This window comes from Sinocyclocheilus grahami, unplaced genomic scaffold (assembly GCF_001515645.1).
Source record: "Sinocyclocheilus grahami isolate Dianchi unplaced genomic scaffold, SAMN03320097.WGS_v1.1 scaffold160.1, whole genome shotgun sequence".
Lineage (NCBI taxonomy): Eukaryota > Metazoa > Chordata > Actinopteri > Cypriniformes > Cyprinidae > Sinocyclocheilus > Sinocyclocheilus grahami.
Window position 1 is genome coordinate 2,479,345 of NW_015505339.1, and position 11,614 is coordinate 2,490,958.

Genomic DNA, 11,614 nt, shown 5'->3' on the forward strand with positions numbered 1-11,614 from the left:
GTCTTTATGTTGTTTGTACATTAATTTGAAGATTGAATGTGAAAATATTGCAATATATATATAAATATATTTACAAACTTTAATGTTAGGAGGGATTAATCGCAATTCATTTCCAAAAAATGTGTGATAAATTAGTAAATTTTTTTAATCGATTGACAGCACTAATATATATGTATATATATATACAGTATATATTTATAGAATAATTTTTGTAGAAGATATTTACAATTAGTTATAATATACATATAATATATAATACATAATATTAATTTTATAATATATAAAAAATTATTTAAAAAATATAAAATTATTCATATAATTATATATATAACATTTATATAATTAAATATATACGCATTACAAGTAACGCGAGTTACGTAATCAGATTACTTTTTTCAAGTAACTAGTAAAGTAACGCATTACTTTTTAATTTACAAGAGAATATCGGAGTTACTTTTTCAGATAAGTAATATCTGAGTTACTTTTTTTCCAATTTATTGACTGACAGCTCTCATGTGCTCACATTGAGAGAAATCAGATGTAACTGTAGTTCTAAAATAAATATGAATATCCATTAATTCATCACACTCACAAAAAAACCCCCACACAGATTCAGTATTCCTCAAAATGAATAAAAATAATGCAACTCAGAATATGACGCGAACCTGCAATAATTAAATGTTAAACAACACAAATATCCTTTATGTATTTAATCCCATTCTATTAACCAATGTCTTTGCTTCTGACCTTCGATGATCCAGTTCAACCGTACTAATAAGCAAAAATTTCTCTAGTCTTTTTTTATTGCTGAAGTGTGTTGAAATGTCTTCTTCTGCATTCTACTTTACTTTCCCTTCAGCCTGAGGCTTATTCATTTCACTTTTGGTGTGAAAAGGCTTTTATATTTGCCAAAAATAGAACTTTTTTATTTTAAAAACAAACAAGCAAGCCCTGTCCAGATTTTAAAAGTAATGCAAAAGTAACGTAACGCATTACTTTCCATAAAAAGTAACTAAGTAACGTAATTAGTTACTTTTTTTATGGACTAACGCAATATTGTAATGCATTACTTTTAAAAGTAACTTTCCCCAACACTGTTATTTATATAAAAATATGTACAACTATACAGATATTTCATAATTATTTATTTATATAACTATTTAAATAAAAGTACCAGAAGTTCAAAAGGAAATACTGGCTAAAAGAATAGAAAAATGTGAAGAAAAGGTACAAGGTATAAAAGCTAAAAGGTACATTGTTGTGTCTTATTTTTAAATATTACATATTAGTTCTTTAAAAATACATGTATATATTAGTAAGTTTTTAAAGGTTAATGTCACAGTTTCTTCTGAGAGGCTATGTGGTGTTCTGTATGACTACAGTACTTTTCATGGAATCTGGATATATATCGGTTGCATACTGTTGAAGAACTTTTCACGTTTTCTTTAGCTTGCATTGCAGGCACATGCTTTATCTGGCGTCTCTCTGTTTCTATAGCTGGGCTGTTGAGGGTGATTGTGGGTCAGAGGCTGACAGCCGAACACTGTTTCTTCAGCAGTCTGTAATCAGCTCCAGACCTGCGCGGCTTCAGGTCTACCTGAAGGCCTTTCAGGAAGGATGTATTATTTAATGGACCGTGAGCTCTTGCTCCCTGACTTATGCTGTTCTTTCTCTGTTGGTTTGTCTCTCAAACACACACACACACACACACATACAAACGTTCCCTCATGTTTTCAGAAACTACCACTCCAGCGCTACATCCAGCCGAACCCTGCCGGGCTTTGAAACGCTAAACCCACCTCAAGGTTTCTGTTCGAACAACAGCATAATGGCTGTTCTTGTCTAAGAGGTCAAGGGGAAAACAGCACTAATGGCTCACTGGCTCCACAACACGCCACATTTGTCTCAGGACCTCTTCTGAGTGAGGGTCACAAGCATCTCCTGAGGATCTGTAGATCTGAACAAATGCGTGTGTGTGTGCTTTTCACCTCTCTCCGGTTGGCGGGCATAGGAAGTCTCAGTTCTCCTCAAGGACTTGACAAAAAGGCTTCGACGTGTCACGTAGCGTTCAGATGGAGGGCTTAGGGTGGTAAAGTCATGGCTTTCACTTTTCAAGTTAGTCTTTTTGCGAAAGAACGGCGCTGAACTTCAAAAGGAAACGAATAAGGCCTAAAGTTTCCAAGGGTTTAAGTGTCATTGCCCACTGTGAACTTTTGTAATGAAATACTTATTTTAAAGCACGTTTGACTATTGAAATTCTCCTGGCTTCATATGAAATGTGTGGTTTTCTTTCTTGTAGTTCTAACTGAAAGTGCAGGACAAATTCAAGCGCTTGTCCTCTTTATAAAAAGCCTATTTCCTTCAGTTAACTTCCCGTCAGTCGCAGGTGGGACATTCTCATTCTAGAGAGCATCTGCAAAAATTTGCATACGTCCCCTGCAAACAAGTTGAGTCATCAATATTTTGGCCCAGACAGTCGGTTTATATGCATATATCTCCTAAAAGTTTTTGTCAACTTTAGGAGTACACTGGCATACAGATGTGCTCAGCCTCAGCACCAACAGATATGGACTAAAAACTACTAAACTCCAGTGTGGTTTAACAGGATCGTATAGCTCTGCAGAATTCAGGTACTGTTCAAAAGTTCAGGGTTGGTAAGATTTTTATTTTATTTATTTTATTATTGAATGAAATGTCAAATGCGTACCAAAGCTGCATTACAGTAAAAACTGTGAAATATTATTACAATTTAAAATAACTGTTTTCTATCTGAATGTATCTTAAAATGTAATTTATTCCTTTGATTCAAAGCTGAATTTTCAGCATAATTACTCCAGTCTTCAGTATCACATGATCCTTCAGAAATCAGTCTAATATGCTGATTTGATGCTCAAGAAAAATGTATTATTTTCAATGTTGAAAACAGTTGTGCTGCTTAATATTTTTGTGGAAACCATGATACATTTAGTTTTTCAGGATTCTTTGATGAATAGAAAGGTTTTATTTACATTAAAAGTTTTACATTTATTTGAATCTTTTGTAACATTATAAATGCCTTTACCATCATTTTTGACAAATTTAATGCATCCATTGTGAATAAAAGTATTAATTTCTTAAAAAAAAAAAAAGATTACTGACCCCCAAACTTTTGAATGGTAGTGTATCACAAAAATAAAACTTTAACATCAATTTGAGGGTTTTAACACATTTAGTTTTGATACTGTATGGAAGGCCATTTCCATATCAGTGTAAAAAAAATACCACAGGTCATTGTGAGATCAAATTTAAAACTACAAATCATTTTAAGTCACATTGTGACTATAAACTCTATACTGACAATAAAGTTGCAAAAGTTGCAATTATGTGAAATAAAATAGCAACTGTGAGATATAAATTCACAATTATAAGAAATAAATTCAATAAAAAGCTGTGCAGTTGTAAGAAATAATGTTGCAGCTGTGAGATATGAAGTCAAAATTACAATAAAAATTACCTTTTTTGTCTGGAGTGGAAACAGGTTTCCGTAATAATGTGTTATATACATACAGTAGATATATACATACATATATATATATACAGTGGGTACGGAAAGTATTCAGACCCCCTTACATTTTTCACTCTTTGTTATATTGCAGTCATTTGCGTATATATATATATACAGTACATATATATTGTAAGGGGAACATTAAGTACACTACATTAAGGTACTTAATTTTATTCACTGAGAATTGCTCAGATTCCTTCTGGATAATTACAGCAGCAAAAAAATTCTGATGGCACAGAAAAAATCTCAATAAAACCAGGAAGATTTATTAAGAAAGCAAACTAGGTCCTAACTGAAACGGTGCTGAAAATGCTCTGAATGAAGCTGCATATGCGGCTGTGGAGCTGAAGGTGAATGTTAACTCTGTACTGAGTGCAGTGGTGAAGTGTCCAGCAGAGCCTCGCGTCGCTCCCTAATGCCCGGCGGAAACAGCAAATGGCTTCGCTTTACTCAGCATGAAATGGAAGTGAATGGACGGGTCAACTGCAATACAAGAATGTGGTCACAATTTCAACAGGCTGTCAAACGACATGAAATAAAAAAAGGTAGTGAGGAAGAACGAAAAGAGCACAGAGAGGAAGTACATAGAAAAAGTCTTAGATCTTTGAGTTCAGCTCATGGAAAATGGGGACAAAAACAAAAGTGTTGCGTTCATAATTTTGTTCAGTGTATATAAGTTAAATCATCTGTATCTGATCTAGCATGGTCCCATTGGTTTTCAAGTTTCTAAAACTTAGTGTTTCAGTATTTTTTATTTAAATATATTTTTAACAACATAATTGTTTTTTTTCTTTTTCTGTTTTTCTTTTTTAATTTTTAAATTTTAATTTTATGCTAATAACAGAAAATGTTTTTTTTGTGCTTTTTATTTAATTATTTCAAAAAAAAATTTACCAACAGATTTTTCTGTTCTTCTGTTTTTTTCCAGCTATAATACATAGGTTAAACCATCTATATCATGATAACGCTTGGGCTTTCAAGTTTCTAAATCTTTAAGTGACGAATGTGAACAAAAGTACAAAGACTGACCTCGACAGGTGTGTTTGAAAGTGCCAAACGGTGTGTGTGTGTGTGTGTTTGTGTGTGTGTGTTTGCGTGTGTGAGCTTTCTGAGAGCTTGGGTGGGATCCAATCACTTCTGTGTAACCTTGTGAGTCTGATCGCTCTGCTGGAGCATAAATCAATGAGCATCTCTGAGCGTGAACACACTGGATCACACGCTCCTCAGCTTCCTCTTCACATGTGCAGCACAGCAAGACACTTCCTGAATCCATTTTAAACCCGTTTATCTGAATTAGTTGACTGCTAACTGCTAACACAACTGACATCTTTATATTTTAAGTCTGGTTTTATAATTCATATATGGAATAATGATGCTGAAAATTCAGCTTTTCAACAGAAATAAATTACATTTTAAAATATATTCAAATAGAAAACAGATACTTTCAATTGTAATAATATTTCATAATATTACAGTTTTTACTGTATTTTTAATCAAATACTTAGCTTTGGTGATAAGAGACATCTTTCGAAAACATCAAATCATAACAGAGGACATTTACATATATTTACATTAACAATGCTGCTCTTTTGCCATAGTAACAGCAAATTCTCTCTGATTGGTAAAGCTCTTCACTATTAAATACGATTTTTAGAAGTCTACAGAAGTTTAGACCATCACTTAACAATCTCAGAGCTCACAGCAGGTCTGCGCAGAAGGGTTTATACATTATCACAAAAAATCAATTTCTCTATGGAGTAAATGCATGGGATTCTGACCTCAGAGCCCCACTGTTGCACTCTATTTGTATGCAGACACCATCCTGCGTTATAACATTAATATGTAGCAAGCGCTGCTTCATAAATCAAACGCTGCTGATGATAATCTGCTTGTGATTGGGCAGGTGTGCTGGTGTAAAGATGAAAGTTTTAAGCATTGTGAGTGTGTATGGGTAGGTTTACTCTCTCTCTCTCTCTGTGTTATGTGGGTGGACTCGCTCTCTCTGTAATCAATCATTCTTACCTGCCCAGCTGAGCTCAAGCCTCTGTAACTGTGAGAAATCCGACAGCTTAGATTTGTTTTATAACCACTGAGTTCTCTCGATTTTTTCACATGATTTCTTTCTCTTTTCCTTCTATGGTTTAACATTATGTTTTCATCCCTCAACTCACTACACCGCCATTCAGACTAGAGTAAACACACACACACACACACACACACACACACACACACACACACACGCACACACACACAAAGTGTGAATTATAAAATGACTTTTGAAGGGGTTCTACTTTTGTAAAAGTAGAACCCCTTCAAAAGTCATTTTATAATTCACACTTTGTGTGTGTGTGCGTGTGTGTGTGTGAATTATAAAATAACTTTTGAAGGGGTTCTACTTTTGTAAAAGATATTTCATAGGTAATTTTCAAGGTGCAATCTGTTCATCTCACACAGATAAACAGTCTTTCATCCAAAACATTTTTCGGTTATACTTGTGACTATAAATTGCGTAATGCTATATATTTTATTAATATGTCTTATACTGATCCTAACACATTCTGATTTCTGATGACTCACTCATACAGAAAGCTTTGTTACTTTGTTATTGAATTAATTTGTGTGTTTGAACAAATCATCTGAATGAATGATTCAAATGACTCACTCGTCACTTAATGAATCAGTGTTTTTGAACTAATTGGTTGAAGGAGTGATTCAAATGACTCAAAGTCAGCCACTTGTTTCATCACTGAATGAATCAGTTTTTTTTTTAAATACATTGTTGAGGGAATGATTCATGCACTCGTAAAGAATCCACTTGTTTGTTACAGAATGAATCGGTATTTTTGAACAAATCAGCTGAGTGAATAATTCAAATGACTAATACAGTCATCCACTTGTTTAAATACTCAACGAATAAGTGATTTTAAACAAATCGGTTGAATGAATGATTCAAATGACTCACTCATAAAGACAGTCACTTGTTTCATTACAGAATGAATCAGCATTCTTGAACAAACTGGAGGATTCAAATGACTGATAAAGTCAGCCACGTGTTTAGATCCTGAATGAACCAGTCATCTAATTAGTTGAATGAATGATTCAAATGCCTCACTCGTAAATTAACTTGTTTCATTTCCAAATGAATCTGTAAATTTGAACGAATACAGAGAGTAAGTGATTCAAATTACTCACTCAGAAAGACATTAATTTAATGCTTAAATGCTGTAATGCTGTGATTTATAAAAAGAGTCACTGTAAAAATCCTCACCATTAACAGACAGACATTATGGGCCAGTTTTACTAACAGTTTGTGCCAACGCAAACCGTCTTGTGGCGTTAAAATATTACTGTCAGGTTTTACCAAAGACGTGCCGTGAAGAATTAGTGCTGAAAAGGCGTGGACACAGTTATTTTTGCAGCTGACCTTATTGAATATGCATTTGTAGGAGTTTCCCTTTCCTTTCCATTTTGCGGTTGAAATGGCTGAAATGATTGTTGCTAGGAGGAGGTACCGCAGAGAACAGAGAGCGTGTGGTAGAAGAGAGTATTCATTTATTTTGAATGCCAGAAGAACACATTATCCATATGACATATAGTTACTATAAAACATAGTTTGCCAAGCCATGTTATTTTAAAATTTGCTTCAGGAAATAAAAGATGACTTCAAACCCTCAACTAGGAGTCATGCAATACCAGGTCTATCAAAAAGTCTTGCAAACCTTGCATTTTTTGGCCTCCGGTTCTTTTCAATGTATTGTGGCTTCTTTATTTCTTTAGTCCTTATTTGCAACTAGTCTAATTTGCGCTGTGCTTGGTATATTGTGTTGGTCGATATGTAAATGAGATGTTGCATCTGTGTTCTTTAATTTGCGCATTGTTAGTAAATCACCCGCAGAAATTTCCATGCCCATCGGTGCTGTTTTGGAATTGCGCTCTCGCACTAATTTGCCCTGTTTAGTAAAACTGGCCCTATGTCTTTTCACAGAGTCCCAGTTCTAACGAACTGTTATATCAGCACTCTTGGAATAACTAAAAGCATGAACCAGTGAATGAACCAGTTTTTTTAACTAACTGCTTGAAGGAGTGATTCAAATGCCTCACTCATAAAGTAACTTGTTTCATTTCCAAATGAATCTGTAATTTTGAACGAATCAGGTGAGTAAGTGTCTAACAAAAAGTGAAAGTCCTAGTGCTATCGGACTGTTATATCAGCATTCTTGGAATAACTAAAAGCAAACTTTCTGCATTTTTAGAATAGAAAAATAATAATATTTACTTTATGAATAGTTTCTCCTTGAAAGTCCCAAAGAACAGTTCAGTTGTCAGATTTATCTCACTTCTGGAGGCAATTTCGTCCCCAAAGTATAAACCCTCACACTCACACTCGTTTTTCTATCATGGTGGGGATTTTCATTGATTGTTTTTATACTCAGCTAATAATATTTTCTATCCCTGCACCTAAAGCTAACCCATTGCATTTTTATATTTCCTTGAAGATGTTATTTAGTATGTTTATTAAGTCGTTTCCTCATGGGCGCCATTGCTGCTCTGCACAGTGTAGATGATTTCAGGTTTTACTATCCATGAGGGGACATTTGGTCTCAACAATGAAGGCAAAACTTCACACAAAAACATGTCCACATACTCAAACTCACACACAAATGTCGTACACATGCCACAACCTGCACAACTACTAATTGTACCTTCAACTAGTGAAATAGACCCCCAAACAGAGGTCTACTAGTTGGCTATTCACCATTTAGCAGTGTGCCGAATCAGCGGTCTGATGGCCAGCTGGAAACCGTGTCCCGCACCGCTGAGATGATGTGGGTGAGAAATGAAAGCTTGCACATCTCGACTGATGCTGCTTGCGGTGCAAAAACCATCATTTCCCACTCGCTTATAGTTTTTGCCAGTCTTGGGACAACACTTGGTTAGTTTCACGGGTCTCAGAGCAGTTCACATCGATTTTGGCTGTATGTGAATACCTCAAACGAACTTATAAAATGCCAAATAGAAAAAGGACATCTGAACTGTGCATGACAACAGGTCCAAATCATCATCTAGGAGTATGAATGATCAACTAGATTGTACGACGACCTCTGGCTGCTAATATATTCCGACAAATGTGTTTATTACCCTCAATTACCGCCATCGCTGTCGGACTGTTCATGCTTTTAATAGACTGGGAGAGCTCAAGAAGACAGGATGTGATGAAAGATGTTTTCAGTTGTGTTTCTTGTTAGTCCTGCATCTGAAGCATCATTTAGTGTTAAATAGTAAGGGAAGGAGCTGAACTCTTACCTGTAGCAGCCAGTAACAGCGGCGGTGGAAGGTGGGAATGATGGAGGAGTGGACATAGCAGCCATACAAACACTGAAATAAAACATAGAGTACACTGTCAGTTAAACATTGAGAATAAACACACACACATCAGATCAACAGTGATGAACCACACAAATATCAGTACAGATGAATCAACTACAAAAGCTACACAACCATCAGCACACTCTTAAAAATAAAGGTTCTTAATTGGCACTGATGGATGTAGAAAGAGCCTTTAACAGCCATGGAACCTTATAGGACAAAAGCTTCCATTTAGTGGAAAAAGGTTCTTGAGCTTCTTCATACTAAGAAAAAAAAGTACACTGAAAGGTTCTTTGGAGAACCAAAAATGGTTGATTTTGGAACCTTTGTTTTTAAGAGTGCAGAGTTAAAAAGGGACAGTTCACCCAAAAATTTGCTGTTAGTTTTTTTTATTTATTTTTTTTAGATTTTTAGTTGAAACCATGGTCCTTGGTTATTTAAAAATGCTTTGAAAGTGAAAAAAAGAATATACAGGAAACAAAAAAATTGATACCCGTGGCTTTTGTTGACATATTAAGGTCTTATGAAGCAAAACAATCAGTCTGTGCAAGAAACTGAACATTATTTACAACCAGTACCGTCGCAAGGGCTGTGCCAAGTGTGCGACCGCACAGGGCCTCGCACCTCTAGAGGGTCTCACTCCTGGCCTGCATTTTATGTCGTTTATGTCTAATTTTTATTATTGTTTTTCCACCCATTTTGACTTTTGAAAGATTAAATAGTCATAGCTGATAGACAGTATAAGACTCTGTGTATAAGAATGAGTAAAGCTGTTTGTTGTTAGGATGACAAAAAGTTTTAAAAGTTAAAATTTTAGGATGGTCTGCCTCAGTGGTCCAACAGCGCTCGTCAATGTCAAAATGATAAGAGATGGCCAATCAAATCAAAGAAGTCTTACTGTCACAATGCAACGAGAGTTCGTTGAAAGATGTAAGTAGTACTATATTAGAAAACTGTTTTACGATAGAAATGTTCAGCGTATTTCACAGTAATAGACTATATAGTGATGCAAACTACTCAACCCGATCTCATGAAAGTGCGTATAGCACGATTTTCTGCTTCTATTTGGCGTAATATTTCTATGCAGAAATTGACTTTGGCATGCAAAAGACTGATAAATTCATAATTAATGGCATGGCTGGTTCAGTCGACAGAAATATGGGACACACAGGCCTATATTAACTGCTGAAATGTTTGCGGGGCAAATCTCCGGTCTGTCTGAGCGCTCATGATACTCACAGTACGTGCAGCCGTACACCTGCTGATGCAGTAGATCTTATAATTCTTATGAGCGTGTACGTGACCGTGATTCGTGCGCAAGCATGTCAGTGAGCACGGCATCACAATCGATCAGATGCGTGTTAAAGTTGCGTTCGTTACTATAGTAACCCCCCCTCCCACACACACACACACACACACAAATTGCAGAGGGCCTCGCACCCCGCTTGCGATGGCCCTGTTTACAACATTATTACCTGTATGAAGTTTGTCAATCATAATATTATATGCAAACAGTCATATATACACACTCTTTTTTGTTCTCTCATTCTATCATATAAACATGACACATTCCTTCCTTGTACGATTCTCTTTATGATGGGATAATAATATCTAGAGGGACGTGATCTAGACACTCGCTGTGTGTGTGTAACTGGTGTCCTTCATATCGGGTCAATAACAGCAGGACTGTAAGTCTATTTACAGCACTGGATTACGAGACCTGTCTCAGATATTATTGTACATTCGGCTGGCTGAATTTTACAGGAATGAAGCTCATCTCAGTGTATCATTCCCACAAACACACAGACACACAGACACACACACACACACAGGTTTGTTTTTATGGTTTATGGGGACTCTCCATAGGCGTAATGGTTTTTATACTGTACAAACCGTATATTCTATTGCCCTACACCAACCCTACCCCTAAACCTACCCCTCACAGGAAACTTTCTGCATTTTTAGATTTTCAAAAAAACTCATTCTGAATAATTTATAAGCCTTTTGAATTACGGGGACACTGAAAATGTCCTCATAAATCACCTTCTCGTTGTAATACCTATGTCATACCCATGTTATTATACAAATTTGTGTCCTCATAAACCACATAAACATGCACACGCACACACACACACACAAAAGTGGAAGCTATAATCCTAATTTACAGTCAAGCTACTATTTAAAACAAAGTGACATTGAATTAAATGGGGGATGCTATGTTGGTTAAGGTATAGAAATCAGATATTTAAATTTAATTTGTGCCTATAATTATGTTCTATTATGTTCTATAATAAAACTAGAAAAAAACACTTCATTACAGGAAAAAGGGATTCAGGAACCATTTTTGTTACACAAAATGCTAGAAAATACACTGAAAAATTACTTTGAACCTATTTTTTTTTTACTAAGAAATTGCTAGTAAATTTCACAAAATATTACAAAGCAAAACAACAAGTAACACATTGAATTAAACTTTGTAGAAGGCTGAAATTCTTGTAAAATATACTCCAATAATCTTTGTTTTATTTACAAAACAATTTTTTTACAGTGTGAGAACAAAATACCTTTCAATTGTTCCAAAGTAAAAAGATTATTTTTTAATGCCTGTCATGTAATTTTTACACACACACACACACACACACACACACACACACACACACACACACACACACACACACACTGAGACAAAGAACAAAGCATTTA

At 35.2% G+C, this 11,614-nt stretch overlaps 1 protein-coding gene across 1 annotated transcript in view; it reads right to left on the minus strand.

The window, feature by feature from the left end:
• The window catches only part of LOC107592898 (calmodulin-binding transcription activator 1-like), a 60,288-nt gene that overhangs the window by 22,665 nt on the left and 26,009 nt on the right, over positions 1-11,614 (minus strand). The window contains exon 2 of the mRNA XM_016282474.1: positions 8,849-8,920. Coding sequence (XP_016137960.1) covers positions 8,849-8,920 — 72 coding nt within the window. The remainder of the gene's footprint in view (positions 1-8,848; positions 8,921-11,614) is intronic.